General features: G+C 38.9%; 1 protein-coding gene across 1 annotated transcript; it reads right to left on the reverse strand.

Moving 5' to 3' along the window:
• Positions 1–6,725: 6,725 nt before the first annotated feature.
• Positions 6,726–8,012, reverse strand: LOC134640401 (alpha-2A adrenergic receptor-like). The gene has a single exon (XM_063492197.1). The coding sequence runs from the start codon at positions 7,920–7,922 to the stop codon at positions 6,726–6,728; it is 1,197 nt and encodes a 398-aa protein (XP_063348267.1). The 5' UTR covers positions 7,923–8,012.
• Positions 8,013–17,405: the final 9,393 nt, after the last annotated feature.

Genomic DNA, 17,405 nt, shown 5'->3' on the forward strand with positions numbered 1-17,405 from the left:
TCTTCCTAAATTGCATTACTGTGGGGGCTTATTATTATGGGTTGTGTACTGCTTCCTCGCAGGCAAAGGTTTACACAGTTTACCACATCATTTTAAAACACAGATAAAATACTTTGTTACCAAACAGTTGATATCTTATGAGAAATGAAGTTTGCAAAAGCATGCAGTGAGTGGTGCTTCAGTTTGTGGTGCTAGTGATGTTCCACCTTTTATCTTTTTAACATTTAGCTCTACTAGATGTAGATGTCAGCTAAAAGTACAGAAAAATATCTCAAACCTCAAACTCAGTTCAAACATATTTCCAAATTAAAGTGCATAAATTGGATTTATCAGCTAATGTGTACAGACAGATATAAGGAATATTCACAAAAGAGCCAAGGAAGGAAGTCCCAATTTTGGGTATTCAATTAAACCAGAAATTTGTATCTGGAAACCTATCACTAATCTGTGTAGATAATCTGCCATTTTTATCAGACGCACTGCTTTCCGGGTAGAAGAAAGCCAAATTCCTGTTTGCATTAACCAGACCGCAAACGTATTAACAAATTGTGGTATAAGAAAACCTATCATTAGTGCATGAACAATAATACCTGGTGGCACAAAAACAGGGAACACATCGTTCCACTCAGGTTGCAAGCCAATAGACAGTCTCTACACTTTTGCTATCAACCACATTTTAGGAAAAAACATCAAAAGAAGAGGCCAGTAATCAAAATATTTCACAAAGAAAAAGGAATACTATAAATCTGTACCACCTACCCAGGTTGTGGCTCTCATGCTTATCTTAATGCCACCTCTACTAGGCCTAGCAGTGTGTTTATTGTAGACATACCTGTGAGATCCACTGTTGCCATCAAGGAGAGCAGCTATCAACACTGCAGGCCACAGACACTGTATTAGACTCTAAGGCTGTACAAGCCAAAGCAACGTTTTCAGAGACTTAAGAGACCTGAAAATATGAGACACTGTACTTCATATAAATAAATAAATAAATGTGTGTTCATTTTTTTTTCTAATTTTGCCATGTAAACTATCCAAACAGTTTTCTGTACTCAATACTTTGCATTGCAAACATTTATAAACATTAATAAAACTATTGTATCTAATATAGATAGCATATTATGTTATCCTTTAATTAAAAACAACAACAACAACAACAACAAAACAGACAAGCTTTTTCACTGAGTTAGCCATGCATGCTTTTTACAGACTGAAACTATAATTTTGTTATCCATTCGTATCAGATTTGCACTTACAAATATTCCATTATAAATCTTAGGCTGTAGCCAAATACCTACATTACGCACAGCATTTAGCTTGAGAAGTGAGAATGAAACTCATCTCAATATCCTCAGGAGTTACTCTGAGGACCAGTAGACTAGCTCATTTGATTCCACATCACATGGTATTAACAAATTACTGCAGTGGTAATAACTTACTACAAATGTGTTGTTATGCAGCAGTCAAAGTAAAGCAATGATGTCCTTTTTAGACAGATTAAAGCAGCTCTTCATAACTGGAAGAGGCATGGACCACTCCAACATCCTGCTGAAGAGATTCATTATTTTTCATGTAAACTTTACATTTTGAAAAAAGCATCTGGAAAAACATTTAGGCTAATTGGAATTAAATTTTGCTTTATTCTTGCTTTATCTTTAAAATACTTTTAGTAAATTACACTAATATTTAACTGGATTTAACTTGGACCTAATTTTCAAATATTAAGTGAGATCCTTGGCAATTATTTTTATTGTCTGATATTGCCTTCATTCTGTCTGCATGTTGTCATGTTTTTATTTCACAATTAGATACTGTAATTTACACTAAATTACTTACTTAGACTAAACAAATAGGTGCACCTGCTCAATGGCTCTTTATCTAGGCAGCCAATCAAGCAACTCTTAAACTTAAACCAAGCATCAGGATGGGGAAGAAGGGTGATTTAAGTGACACTGAACAGAGAATGTTGCAAGACGGCTGAGCTGAGTGTTTCAGAAACAGGCTGATCTGCTGGGATTTTCCAACACAACCATCTCTAAGGGTCACAGAGAATTGTCTGAAAGAGAAAATTCCCAGTGAGCTTTAGTTTTCTGAGTGAAAATGCCTTGTCAGTGACACCAAAGAATATCTGCGTATTGTTTGTGACAATGTCCATCACTTTATGACCACAGTGTATTCATTTTCTAATGACTGCTTCCAACAGGATAATGCACCATGACACAATGCTCATATCATCTTAGACTGGTTTCCTGAACATGACAATTTGTTTACACTGCTCAAATGGCCTCCACTGTCACCAGATCTCCAAAAGAGTAGCTTTAGGATGTGGCGGAAATTATGTGGGAAATTTGTAGCATGGATGTCCAGTTAGCAAATTTGTAGCAACTGCCCAATGCTCTAATTTCAAAATTAACTCAGATATTCTGAGGAATCTTTACAACACCTTGCTGAATCTGTGCCACAATGATTTAAGGCAAAAAGGGGGTCCAGTCAAGTACTGGTAAGGTGTAAGTAATAAAGTGGCCAGTTAGTGTATACCAGCAGTAAATTTGCTTCGTCGTTTTAGAGCCTTTCAAAAGGAGATAAAGTTGAGACTGAGACTTTGCTGGAGTTGTGAGCCTATAAAGCCACACATCTATCCACCTTGTTATACCAGTGTGTTGGTGTAGAGATTAATGGTTGGGTGTCTGACTGATGAGGACAGAAATTATTGCAAGCTTGATCGGGAGTTGGTGTTTGCTTAGTTCACTTATATGTTTGTGGGTGTGTTTGGTGACATCATCCGGGAGCATATGATGGTGCTGGTGGAAGCAGTGTGCAAGGAGGGAGGTGGGAAGGCTAGACAAGGATTGAATACAATCAATACTACAGACAGGACAAGATGATTCAGGAAGAATTATGATGTCCGGAGTAGGAAATTTGCAAGAGCTACACTCGGTATCAGTGAAGGTTTGCTGCAGATTGCTACAGACGGTGATGGCACTTTCCCAGCGGGCAGAGCAGCTTGACTTGACAAAAAGAATCAAACTTGTTTTCAGACTCAGACTTTTATTAAATTATTTCTCATTTATGAGGTCACAAATTTGTCAGAATAATAGGACCTAAACAGCTCACTCTTTCACCTTTTCCATCAATTTGCCCTTCTTATCCTCTCACACACACACATACTCATACCCAAAGAGTTTCTTCAGAGTGTACTTTCAAGCACATGTGGTTCATAAAATAAAATAAGTTGCTTTTTATTATCCAAGAAAGACAAAGAGCTGACCCAAAAATGTGACTCATTTACAAACTGCTGTACAACTACAGTTCTACTCATCATATGGTGTTGGCAGTAAGTGTTCACCTATGCTCTGCTTTTAGCATTTATGCAGAGATAAATGCTAACATAGCGGCCACTTCTTGAGCCTGGTTCCTGTTAAAGGGCAGTTTTTCCTTTCCACTGTCGCCAAAGCATTTGCTCATAGGGGGTCACATGATTGTTGGGGTTTTCTCTGTTTTCTTTGTGTTACTGTAAAATATAAATGACCTTGAGATAACTGTTGTTGTTTTTTGGCGCAATATAAATAAAACTGAATTGAATTGAATAGATAAATGCTAAAAGCAGGACTGCTTTTATATTTCTCATTCAAGTAGCACTTGCATAAGGTACCTTTTGTGTAACTACAATCTAATCATCAGGTACTGTGAAATAAACTCGTGTTAACTGAATTTGCTGATGGTTTTGATGAATAATTAAGCAGGGATTTTCTGCTGTAGCTCAATACAAACAGGAGGTAAATATGATTAAAGTAAAGCATGAATTAGTAAAGACTATGCTGGCCGACCCAAAGAATGAACTTTGATTTGTTGCCATATTTGAAATATTTATTCAGCTTCACATTATCCATGCACTTTGGCGGTCTTTATTCCTCGCTGAGGTCCTCTTTTCCCTGGGGTTTTCTTCTGGAGATCAAAAATAGTCTCTAATTGCACCAGTCTTGGAAAACAGAAAACACTGGGCTGCAAAGCTATTGCAGAAACGTCCATATTTTTGATTTTCCTCCTACTATGTTGGGTTATCATTTTATAATTTCTCACAAAGAAAAATGCAGCTATCTTCTGCATAATTAGACAAAAAAAACTAGGGATTGAAATATTTATTTTGGATGCAATGTGAGCACAGTGAGATCATGAGGCAAATTAAACAGGAGGCTCCTGCTGCTTACATCCCAGAGAATCTAATTTGATTGTCTTGCATCCTTATCAATTCAGGGGGGAGGAAGTATTATATGCCCCAGTGTGCATGATGCATTGTGCTCAATCCATAATGAATGACCCAACATTCAATTAAAAACACTCTATTCATCACCAGCTATGATTTAAACTTGTTAGTGTGGCCTTGATGTTTCTCTGACTCTGTGCAATCCTGCCTTGGCAGTCCTTGTTTATCCAAGATGCACACTTTTCTCAGTGCTCTTTAATTGTCTCTAAGTTAGACCCCTTTGAGATACATGGCCAGCAGCTTTAAAGAGTACTTATTGAGTTGTAAGTGGGGGGAAATTAGAATAAAATGATGGAAGCTGAGCAGAGAGCTGCGTGAAAGTTGTAAGAACTTTCGCCAGAAGCAGCTTATAAAGGATAGTTTTATAAGCCCTGGTGTCAGAAGCATAAATCGCAATGCTCTGTGGCCTGTAGAGAGGGAAATAAATCATTCTCTCTGCAGACCGTGCAAGTGGTCTTCTGTGTGCATACACTGAGATTAGCTAATGTAAGTGCTTATTTATCTAACCAACCGTCAGTCCCACAGCACGTTGAAAAAACATCCAGCCATATTTGATGCAGTCAACATTTGTCTGTATTTTGGTGATTTACATATAACTCTTGTTATACTTCACGACTTCTACTTTTGCATTAATCTTTTGGCCTAGTAATGTTATGGGCCTCTTGGCATTTAATTTCTCTGCTGCTTGGTGAGTGTGTTAAAAATGTAATTTATGCATCCTGCTGCTCAAGCATAGCAGCAGACTCCAGGAGAATTGTCATTTTAATTAAAGGATGAATTCAGATGGCAATCACTGCAGTTTCATCGTTCAAACCATATTGATGTGCAACAGTAGAAATATTTGTTTTGAATACTTTATAGTACTAAATAGTTTTTTATGTTTATTTGTAGTACTAATACAAGCAGATACCTGTCAAAATGTTTCAAACGATAATCTATTCTTATTAGGGCTGTTATAGCAGACCCTTTAGAAATTATGATTTATATCGAATAAACCCTCATTACCACAAAGCTTCCATTACAGTGGGTTTTTTTATTCCTTTTGACAAATTGTTCGTGGGAACATTCGACAGTCAGGTCGATAGTTTGCCATTCCTAATGGATGCTGTATTTTAAGACTCTGAGACATGGCTGAACCCACACATGTGTACCACAGGAATCTCAAAACACCAGAGTCCCAAAGAACAAGCCATGGGAATCACTCTGTTGTATGAGAGGTGGCTGGGGGTGGAAATGTTTGCTAAGTTAAAACAATTATGGATGGCTTATTTACTTTATGTCAGGTTCACAGGCTGATAGTGGCTTGGAATTAGAACTATAAAGAAAGGTTTTAGTGTCCTGAAAAGTGTGGTTAAATGGCGACAAGACAATGAATGGTGATAACACACCAAGTAGGATAACAACACGTTGATAAGCACGTGTGGATATTAACCTCACAGTGTTTGCAGGAGCCAATCATATTTCTATTGCTCCATGACTTCTGTTTGACTCAGGGGAAGGATTTAATGATATCCTGATATGAAGGACTATAATTCACAATGAACTGAATTAGATATTGTTTTGCCACCCGTACCTCCCAGGCATCATTTTCTCTTCATATAATTGTCTTATTCATGCATTTGTTGTTTGAGAATAGTTTGTGCTGTGGGGATAGCGTCCTTTGGGTGCAACTTGTTATTATGACTTGCTGCTATTGATTGTACTGTACAGAGTATGAATGTTTTTATTGGCAATATTGTAGCATTTACAGTTATCTACATTTCTTAAATGTGTTTATGTTTTTAATTCAAGTGGCATAGACAGAGAAGCTTATGTGCATCAATGTGGCATTTCTTCAGTCTGCTGTGAGCGCATCACTAAGGTTCAAACATAATATTTATATGCTTATTTACACGCCTTTGACATTCTTGTGGATTTACAGTAATGTATAATTATCACTAGTAATCATTTTCTTCAGCTACTCCGTGAACAGTCACTTTGATGAAGCCATGGCATGTTTATTGTGGTAACGTCTAAGCCAAATGTCTGCTTTTGTATTACCAACACGGACAATTTTGCATATGTTGAGCAGACTGTGTTGCAATATGCTTCTACTGTCTTCTACAAGCTATTAACTTTGAAGCTAAAAACAAACACAGTTTAAATACTGTATACCAACATACACATGTAGAAAATGTGCATCATCAACATTGATACAACTTCACAATATCAAAGCCTTAACTCACAGGTTGTCCAAATATAATACGAGCTGTGTAGCAAATGCACATCATGGATTTAAGTATGATTTAATATCGCAAAAACTAACACTTAGTATCAATAAAACATTAATATATAACAGAAAAAAATGCCCTTTTCTTTTTCAAATATTCAATATTGTCTAATATTTTCAAAGGTTACAATTACAGATAAATGTATGACCAAACGCCCTTTTGTGTTTGAAATGAATGCATAAAAGTATTTATTACACTCTTCTGTCCCTTTTACAAAGGATCTTTTTAAAGGATTTCCTGAAGTCATTATTGAATACAGTGTATATGACGGGGTTTAGTGAGCTATTGCAGTAACCTAACCAGAAGAACATTTTGAACAGGGTCTCTGGCACACAGCACTTGTTACACACAGCAGTGAGCGTGTACGTGAAAAAAAAGGGGAACCAGCAGAGAACAAACACTCCCATGACTACAGCCAGAACAAATGTAAAGCGCCTCTCTCTGTACTGCCTTCCTTTCCACCTTCTCCCTCTCTCGCGGGACTCCGACTGTGGTTTTGAAGCGCTTTCACCGGGATTCACCTGAGTCACTTTTGCTGTTTTCATAGCCTTCTTCTTTGTAAGTGAACATAGGATTGTTTCATTCCCATCGGAAGAGGAGGGTTCTTCCTCCACATCAAGCTCATTAGCCTCTTTACCATCTTCTCCTCTCACCTCCCTCTGTTCTCTGTCTTTTCTCTCCATCGTGTCCAAACCAAACTTTGGGTCTTCTGAGTTCCCATTGTGTCTTTGCCTTTCTCCAGGTGGGGCTCTTGTTCTTTTCTTGGCAATCTGGTAGATTCTAACATACACCGTAATCATAATGACACAGGGTACAAAGAAGGAGGCACAACTGGAGAATATGATGTACCATTTCTCACCATTAATGTCACATTCAAGACTGTCTGCTTTGTCCTTTTTCACAGTGATAAGCGGAGGAAATGAAATGAGAGCTGCCAGTATCCAAACTAAGCAGACTTTGCCTTTAATCCTGAGTGGTGTCCTTCTCAGGTTATACTCAATGGCTTGTGTGACAGACCAGTATCTGTCCAGGCTTATTGCACACAGATGAACAATGGATGATGTGCAGAAAAGAACATCCAAAGCCAGGTAGATTCCACACCATACCTTCCCAAAGAACCAATAACCCATCAGTTCATTCGCTAAAGAGAATGGCATCACTAAAGTGGCAACCAGGATGTCTGCACATGCTAGAGAGACTAAAAATAAGTTCTGAGGTGCTCTCAGGACTCGGCTTGTCATCACAGCAATTACCACCATGACATTGCCAAACAGTGTTAGCAGGATAAGGATACCCACCAGGATTGTTAGAGGCACAGAGGTCTGCACAGTATAAGGGTTCCTTCCAGGCAAAGTCACATTTCCACTGTTGAAGATAAAGCAACCCATCAGAGTGAGCTGTGGTGCCGATGGTATGGTCTGAACGGGGCTCTGTCAGGAGGCTTGGAAGCTGTGCTCCAGCAGTCTATTAATTGCATCCATTCAAGAACACGGCACAGAGTTGGGGCTTTTCATTTTCCTTCAAAGATATCTATGCTTCTTTCCTCTTTGTCAATTATAAAATAGAGACCAAAAAAGCAAGGATTGTTTTTTTTTAATATAAACTAAAAAGACAAACAAGCAGTAAAAGAAATAAAGGGAACCTATTTATTCCCTGTTTTTCACATAAGATAGTTTTAAGAGTACTAAAAAAAATCTTTATCCACTAACCTTCAAGAATAAAAGCTTCTGCTAAATCCCCTGGAAGGTTTTGTAAAACAGACTTATATTGCAGGCAGGTCTTTTCATCTAGTGCAGCTGAAGTGGAGTACATCTTTTATATAGGCTTATCTGACGCTGGGGATCTGTGATGCTGGAATGGGCGGGGCTCATCTCACACCGGACATTTAACAAGAGATTGGGGGTTGTTCTAAGACCATGAAACCACTGGCTGATAGTGACAATGATAATATTGTTGATTTTTTAGAAACAACACATGTAGTCTATTAAATTAAATTAGAATGGATTAAAAGTACACATTGGGTTTTCATTTCTGTTCCTGAACAGATGGTGAGATGTGTTTTAAAGGAAAAATGTCTGGATTTTTAGAGAAGATTAAAGCTGCTTATAGAATTTTTTTTTCCAAATATATAACGACAAGATATCAAAATCAGAGTGAATGAGCTGAGGAAAAAAGCTTAAACGCTTAACCTTTTGTAACTTTCTTTTAATAGCACTACATTTTCAAGCACAGTCTAATAAATTATTAAACCTATGTGCACCAGGTAGGAAACATTGAAGTGATGATTATGTTCAGGTTTTACCCACTACCTGTATGCACTACTTTACTAAGTCACAAGCATGCTCACCAAGCTGCATTACTCGTTTCACTTTTAGTTCGCTATGTTTTTCGAAAACAAAAGTGCACACAAACCCAGGGTAAGTCATGGCATTAGATTGGATTAAACAGCTTTAATAGTTAAATGTCAAAAAGCAGGTGTGTCAGCTAAATTATTTATCCTGTGATATGGCGCGGTGCAAAAGTCTTGAGCCATCACTCACTTCCTGATGTTTTGCTTGGGAAATAGATGCAGACATTTAATGAAACATGTAGCTATAAATGAAAATAAAACATTAAAGGAAAAACAGATAAATTAAAGAGCATGAAAATCAATATTTGGTATGACCACTTTTGCTCTTCAACACAGAATGAACTTTCTCCAAATTTTCTTCTTTAAGCAGTCTTCAAGATTAGCTCTTCAGGCTTTCAGGAAGACATTAAAAATGTGTTTGAATGTTGAGGGGTGTTGTGGAAGTTTTCCGTTTAAATAAAGCCTGCAGACAAGCGACTGCAACTAAGCTTGGTGGAGAGCCTGCATCATCGCAGGGCAGACGGTCAGCAGAGTCTCCCCTGAGCCTAGCATGGCTCTCTCCTTCTTCAGGAACAAAAGGCAGTACACAGCTGTTTCACACCTTAAGGTTCACACTCCCTTGCTACCTCCCAGAGTCCTCGAGGGGACAAAAGACTCTTCCTGTGGAGTTGTCTACTTCCCCCAACTTCCTTACCAGACCCCCACCCTCTGTCTAACTGCACGAGTGTGAGACATGCTAAAATTCAGTGGCACCAAGGCATTATACAATAAAAATAATGTGATTAATACATAAATAAAAGAAATTCTTATACAATTCCACCCTTTGATTCTTAAATCAAACCTTAAGAATCACATTAATAACAGAATTTCTTTCCTGACATTCTGTATATCACATCAACATTATTGTACACTTAAAGGAGTTTCACACTGTGTATCCTCACTTCACTGTTCTCTCACCACCCTTTGGTCATCTTTAATCATCCTCACAATCTAAGCTCTCACATGCAAATGGCAACAACAATGATACAGAGGAAAGGCCCTCTCCAGAATATCAAAGTATGCATGGCAGAGTGAAACAGCATTTTGTTGTCAGTCATTCCCCAGTCACGGTCATGGCTCCTGGTGCCTGTGCCATTTACAGAGTCATAATTCCAACCCCGATCTTCCTCTGCGCTGTCACTCTTGGAGCTTGGCACGCTCTCTTCATCCCTCAGTTTCCGTTCCAATGCCGCTGTAGATTTAGGAGCAGAGCAAGTCGTACACTCCTGTAGTCTTCCTCATTGTCAATGTAGAAACTCTTTCACTTTATGGGTTAGGGTTAGGGACGATCTCTAGGAAGCCCAGTGGCACAGCCCTCTGTGGGTTATCAGCTGTGCTGAAAGTGGTCTCTGCTCCTCACTGATCCTCTTGAGGCCTCTCTCCTGGCCTCCTGCACCTCAGTCTGTCCCTCCATATCCCTCATGTCACGGTTCCTGCAATTTAAAAATGAAAGCTCCCCCGGAAAACACTCTTTTGCCACATGGCCCTTGCCATGTGTCAACTTAACGCAATAAAACATGCACAATAAAGTTGCGCATTGTCTCTTAAAAATTCCAGGGCCTCTCCCCTGGAGTAGCTCCACTCAAGGCCTGTAACCCTGTCATAAGAAAAAACATTAGCCAGTGGTGTGTCCTGCTGTAAATCATGTGATTAGATCACATGATTAACCCTCTGCTGTGGAAAAAGTGATGTAGATGTTAGCGCAGCGCATCTGTATGCACACTTTCTCACAGTGACCTCTGCATTGCAAGCAAAACAAGGTCATGAATAACACACTGCTGGTAAATTCACAAAGACACAGAAAGTGGCATTTAAAAGGTTAAGTCAGCATGGCCCAAAGCTCATGCAACCTAGGATGTTGCTGTCACAGTTCTGCTCCCGTGAAAAAGAAACATACATACATACATCCACCCTTTTGTCACTGTCTGGGTGGAGGTGCAATCTTGCACATTGGTGTCAAGTCAGTCAAGCTTTTGTCAGTCCAGTCAGTTCCCCTTTTTTTTAAATTGCTGATAGCAGAACCTCTCATGTCGCATTAAGTTTCAAGTGCCAGCAATATGACGCCATTTCAAAAAAAAAGAAAAAGAAGAATTTAGACTGTTTTACCTCGCTGAACCTTTTAGACAGGGACTTGCTATCTGATTGTGTCCCAAATAAGTGGCTTTTTCCAGAGCCCATTTAATGTGGAGAAGCTCACTTGCAATCGTTTCCCGACGAAGTGTTGTGTAGCGCTTTCAATTCCGATCGTGCAGGCCTGCTCTCCTCTTTGCAGTGCTCCAGACACTTTTCAATTCTCCACGCAAGGCAGTCATTTTTTCTTCCCAGTTTCCTAAACCCAAATTTCAGTTTCCCACACTAAAACAGCCTTCCTCCATGCATCCTCCTGCCCCACTATGGACTCCTCTCCCCACTCCTTGTCAGACCAGTGGCAGTCAGTTCTCTTCCAGCTTTGTCCTGTGTTTTCCACTGTCTCATCTTGCCATTTTGCTCCAAAAGTGGCAAATGTCACACTCAAACAGTCTTCTCAAAGGTCCCTTCACGCACAGTGAAGTTGCAGCTAGTTGGAAACGCATATCTCCATCCATCCATCCATGATGGTTTTTTCCTCCATGCTGATGCTGTTTTGCACAAGTGCTGCTGGTAGACCTCTCACTGCTCAGGATACTGCTGTCTCTTGGCCTGCTGTGAGCTCTTTATATCCATGTCATTGTTCTGGAACTGCACTTCTTGTCTTCAGGGAGAGATTCTTGGAGCTTGTTTTCTCAGGGTGACAAACACGTGGAAGTTAAGCTGTTAAACAATTCAGCCAAAACTCAGCCTGAGTGTTTCTAATGGTGTTAACCTATAATTTTCTTCCAACTGCTGCACATGGAAAATTGATCCAGGTCTGCTCTTCACCTGCAAGTGACACACTGAGAGACATTTTGATCATTCTTATCGCTGCTTAAAACAACACATCTCATCTCTCTGGTTTTGAACTCTCCTTTCTTAAAAACCCAGAAAGTGAGATTGTAGTTGTCCTACGCTGAAAAACACCAAACCCTTTTCCTGTTATTATTGCTTATTTTCATCAACAATTCTGCTAATTTTTATTTTATTTTTGTCTGTGTCTACCCTAGGGGAGCTGGTGGCCTGCAGTACCACCTCCTCCCGCTAGTTGGAAACAACTTTTACACACATTTCTACACTCCTCTCTTTTTTCTTTTCTTTTCCTTTGTTTACATTGTTTTTTTCCCAATTTTCATTGTTTTTACCCCACTGTTTTACAGTTTTTACACCCACACATTAACCTATTAACTCACTTGTTCAACATCTCTTTTCCTTTCTTCCCAACTGCTCTTCTACCTTTCAACTGATTCATGCTCAGGGAACCCTTTCTCACACAACCATTCTCTGCCATCTAACAGAACATACTTTTACCCACAGTTCTTACCATACAGTCACACACTTAGTTTTGTCCCTGGCCGCTTGGTGGAAGGCCTGACGCTTTATCTGATCCAGCTTCCCTTTACTACACGAGGCGTCCCCCATGAGGTTCTTTGCCTTCTACGGACCAAGGAACGAACACTGCCACTCCGCACACTGTAGTACGCAGAAATGGTTTCCGACAGTGTACCCGAACCGCCGTCCCTGTGGCGTACTTGGACCGAACACAGGCCTGGGTCGGCTTCTCCCCAACAGCGTGCTCGAGCCACTGTCCTTGTGATGGACCGTACCCAACACAAGCCTGGGGCCTCCAACCGCCAGGATTTTCACTCCGGAGACTCGAACTCCGGAGTCGGCCAGCGTTCCCCCACCCCCCTCAGCCAGACAAAAACTCTCCATGACTGTATACAAGTTTGCGACAACTCACCCATCTGCAGGAGTCCCCTCAAAGTCGATGGTCTCGGTAATGGCTAAAACACACTGGTACCAAGGCATTATACAATAAAAATAATATGATTAATACATAAATAAAAGAAATTCTTATACAGGGGTGACTCAGCACTTTTGCACAATAGTCTACATCTTGTGACTTACCTTAAAAAACAACAGTTCCATTATAATCCACTTTCACATTGTTACATTACATATTTAAATATAACTACAAAGTAGAATTTATTAATTTTGTGATTTGAGTCATCCCTATGCTACATTTTAATCTGAAGTTGTACCATCTAGATTCTGTTTTGTTTATTTTTCACAACTTTACTTCAGTTTTATCATTTGAAGACCAGCTAAGCCGGGTAGCAGTGGTTTCCAACCTTTTTGCAGTTGTATGTGATTGACTGAAATAATACATAAAATCTTCTATTTAAATTATAGACTTTTCAAATTAGCATTTAATATATTATTATTTATATTATTACAGGTAAATGCAGTGCCAGTAACTGATGAAGACTCTTTACCTATATAAAACAGATCTTTCATTATTGTCACTATAGTAACATCTGGCCAACCTATTTCATACTAAAATTGCTGCCATGGAAAGGGTCTAATGTACAGTCACAATTTTTGATACTGACCAGATAAATTTGAGTTTAAATTAAATTTAGACTAAAATGATAATATAATAATTATAATATATTTTTCCACAACATTTTTTAGGAGATTGTGCTTTGTGTCTTTTTTTAGCAATTAAATTAGAATAAAAATACAACTGTAGGGAGATGGTCTGTAACCATAGCTGATCTGAATTGTGCAAAAAGAAATATCCACTCAGTGACGGTTAAATGGCAAACAAAAGAACTATGGCTGCAACGGTTCATCGAGTAATTCGAATAATTCGATTGTAAGGAAATCTCCACACAAATTCTTTGCTTCGATGCTTCGTTTAATGCACGGCTCGGTAGCGCGCCACTGTTACCATGGAAACTCGACCGCGAGCGTTTCAGGGACAAAAACAGAGCCGTAATAGAAACGTAGTTAAGAGCAGCGTGTGAATAAAAGGTCTGACCGCATTAAGCCCACACAGCCACCAGTTTTAAACAGAAACACTGATAACACAACGGCAGCAGCGACGATGACGTTGGCAGTTTAACGTGTTGAACGTGGAGCTGGCGTCTGTTTACACACCGCGAAGAGCAAAGAGGCGGGGTCTTTACCAAGACGGTGAGCTCAGGTCGAGTGAAAGAAAACGTGTTTGTAAAGTTGCAAAACAGCGACGCAGTTCCTGTAATCACCAATAAAACCTTTACTGGGAAAAAGCTAGCGGGAGTCCTTCATCAAAGCACAAACTTAAATCAACAAACTTAAAGCTGCTCCTTTTGTTTTACACTGAGAAAAATCTGCAGTAGGCCTCCAGTTGTATTAAAATATGCAGATGAACTGTTAACTTAGTCTGATAACAGGCTGGTGCTTAAATGATACAGTAGCCTTCCTATTTTGCATGGAAGCAATACCTGCAGCAAACAGGATTGAGTCGAAAGGGGGACATTAGACCAGTGGTTCTCAAACTCTTCACAATGAGTACCACCTCATAAAATATATGAGGTACAGTAGTATAGATCTATTTATTTAACACCATATACAGTTTACACGAGACAATTATATTTCTTATATGAATGTTATTATTTTAACTTTCATAAACAGGACGTGACAAGTGATAATAATAATAACAATATTAAAACATTCACAGCAAATGGGATATCCAATCTTTAAGCGATGATGTGATGAAACCTGCTTGCAGGTCCAAGCTGCTCTGCGTTTATTAAGGCTGTTGTGTTTTTAACATGTTTTAATGCTTTGTACCTTTTTCTATTTAATCTGAACAAGCCTATAAAAACAGTCAGTGATCACTGTTGGCCTCTCTCAGTTTTTATTACCACTATTCATTTTAAATTTTGGATTACTGTAATGCACTGTATTTTGGAGTTAGTCAGTGTCTTCTCTCTCGTCTGCAGCTGGTCCAAAATGCTGCTGCACGACTTCTAACCAGAACCCGTAAGAGAGAGCATATAACTCCTATCCTGGCTTCACTCCATTGACTGCCTGTTCATTTTAGAGTTCATTTTAAAATTTTAATGTTTGTTTTTAAATGTTTAAATGGTCTTGCTCCACCTTATCTCTCTGAGCTTCGTCATGCTTATTCCCCTCCTAGGTCTCTCAGGTCAGCTGACAAGCTGCTCCTGGAGGTACCCAGGTTTAAGAGGAAGCTCAGAGGGAACAGGGCCTTCTCTATTGTTGCTCCAAACTTCTAGAACAATTTGCCTCAGCACATAAGAGAGGCTCCATCAATGTCCATCTTCAAAGCCCGTCTTAAAACTCACTTTTACTCCCTGGTTTATGACACAGTCTGACCTGGACTTTTTATATTTTTTTAGTCTAATTCAATTTGCATTTCTTTTAATTATTTTTTTTATTTATTTATTTTTTACATATACTATTTCACTATTGTTATTTGTTGTGTCATATGTACAGCACTTTGTTTTCAGCTGAGAGTTGTTTTGAAAGTGCTATATAAATAAATTGCTTGCTTGCTTGCTTAAAGCTCAGTTTTTAAAACCTGTTATGTAACTACAGCCCAGCCCATGGAGCAGTATATTAATGATTAACCTCGTGTGGTGGATGGATTATATCAGTAGTTCTCCTGACTGAAGTTTTGTCCATTTAAAAATGATGGTTAAAACAGGGAAATGAGCCTGCCAGCGGTCTGTAGCAGCGGCGACCACTGGCAATAAGGAAAGGGTGCTCTTCACAGAGGACTTCACAGAGGACTCACGCTCCGGGAGGGGAGACGTTTTTCTGATCGACTCCCAGAAGAGCCTCAGGAACTCTTGTGTCATCTCCGCAATGCCTCCACAATGGTATATTAATTAATCTTAAAATTCTTTTGGGAGATTTTTCCGCATACCATTAGAGAGAGCCCAAGCACCACCAGTGGTACGCATACCACAGTTTGAGAACCACTGTATTAGACCATATTAATCTCAAGGCTTTCATAACATTTTTTCACATTGAAAGTGAAATAGTATCAAATATTGTGTTAACTAAACTGCATTCATATTAAAAAATATAGAAATACAAGCTTTTTTTCAAAAGCCAATAAAAATTTACATGGGCCATTAAACTCTGATCCACTGGCCTGAGGGTTGTTAGGTTGGACACTGAATTATTATTAATATTTAACATCTGCACCGTCATAACGTCTATGATGGTCTAATATCTGGTTAAATGTCTCTTAGGATGTTGCACCTCGACCAGATGCTTTTAGTAGCCAAAGCCAGTAGGCTTTGGGAAGGCCAGAATAATGAAGCCAGCTTTATTTTGTTTCATCACAGTTGGTGTAGAGCACCCAGAATTTTGTTGTACATCTTCAATGACTATTCTATTCTATTCTATTCTATTCTATATTCAATCTAAACCAGTTTTGATGTGTATTTGGGATCATTGTCCTTTTGGAACCCCCAAATTGTGCCCAAGTTTTAACACTTTAGCTGTTGATTTGAGGTAAAGTTGTAGAATTTGGAAGTAGTCCCCCTTTTTATTATTCCAGTCACGTTGTACAATATACCAGTACCACTGGCAGCAGAACTGTCCCAGAGCATGATGGTAACACCATGCTTGACAGCTGGTACAGTTTTCTTAGGTTTGAAAACCTCATGGCTTCAACTGGTGGTTCCTGGGTTGTTCCTGAACAGTCTAACCAATTTCCTCTCATCTGAGGGTGACAATTTGGACCGTTTTCCACACCTTGGCAAAGTGGCCATGAGCTGAATAACTTGTACTTAAAATTGTAAAATTGTCTGAATTGATGATCTTGGAATCTGCTGTTATTTACAAATGGCTCCAAGAGACTTTCCCAACTTGCAAAAATCTACAATTCTCCTTCTTAGATCTTTACTGAGTTTCTTGGACTTTACCATTGTTCTGAGTATTGCTCTGTCCAATGAATGCTGTCAAACAAATCCTTTTTATGCTGGGAAACAGAAACTACCACGTTTTAGTCAATCATGATCACTAATAAAAGGTTAATAGGGCTTGGCCTTGTCAAGTTAAAATATATTGTAGAACCTTGAGCACCACTTATTAAAGGATTTAAATGAGTTTGCTTATATTTTTGAATCTGGGTGTATAATCTTGACCCGATTTGGTTTAGAGAAATTGTGTAAGAATGTGAGAAATTCAAACTTGTGCAGCCAATTATTGTCTTTGTTTTTTAAAAAGTCTTTAGGGTCAGCAGCATCATTCCACTCTGGAAAAAGGACTGATCAAAGATATAATTTAAAGCCACAAATTATCGTGACATTCATGCCCATTATGAGCATAGATAAACTTTTTACAAAAACTGCATCCCTACATAGCCAAAATAAACAACATGTGAGTTGTAGGAAGTTCAGTTTTTCTGTTGTGGACCTGATTCGTATTTGAATTAAACAACCTTTTGATTCATCGTTTTACCCTTGGAGTCTCCAAAATGTTTAAGCTTTTATTTTATAACGTTCATCCTATAGGATAAGGGTATGGTTCACTTGTGATATGCAAAAAGACAATATTATTATCA

Source organism: Pelmatolapia mariae, linkage group LG13 (genome assembly GCF_036321145.2).
Source record: "Pelmatolapia mariae isolate MD_Pm_ZW linkage group LG13, Pm_UMD_F_2, whole genome shotgun sequence".
NCBI classification, from domain to species: domain Eukaryota; kingdom Metazoa; phylum Chordata; class Actinopteri; order Cichliformes; family Cichlidae; genus Pelmatolapia; species Pelmatolapia mariae.

Bases quoted from the DNA above. Each gene is read 5' to 3' on its own strand.
- LOC134640401 (XM_063492197.1), bottom strand. From the start codon at position 7,922: ATGGGTTGCTTTATCTTCAACAGTGGAAATGTGACTTTGCCTGGAAGG.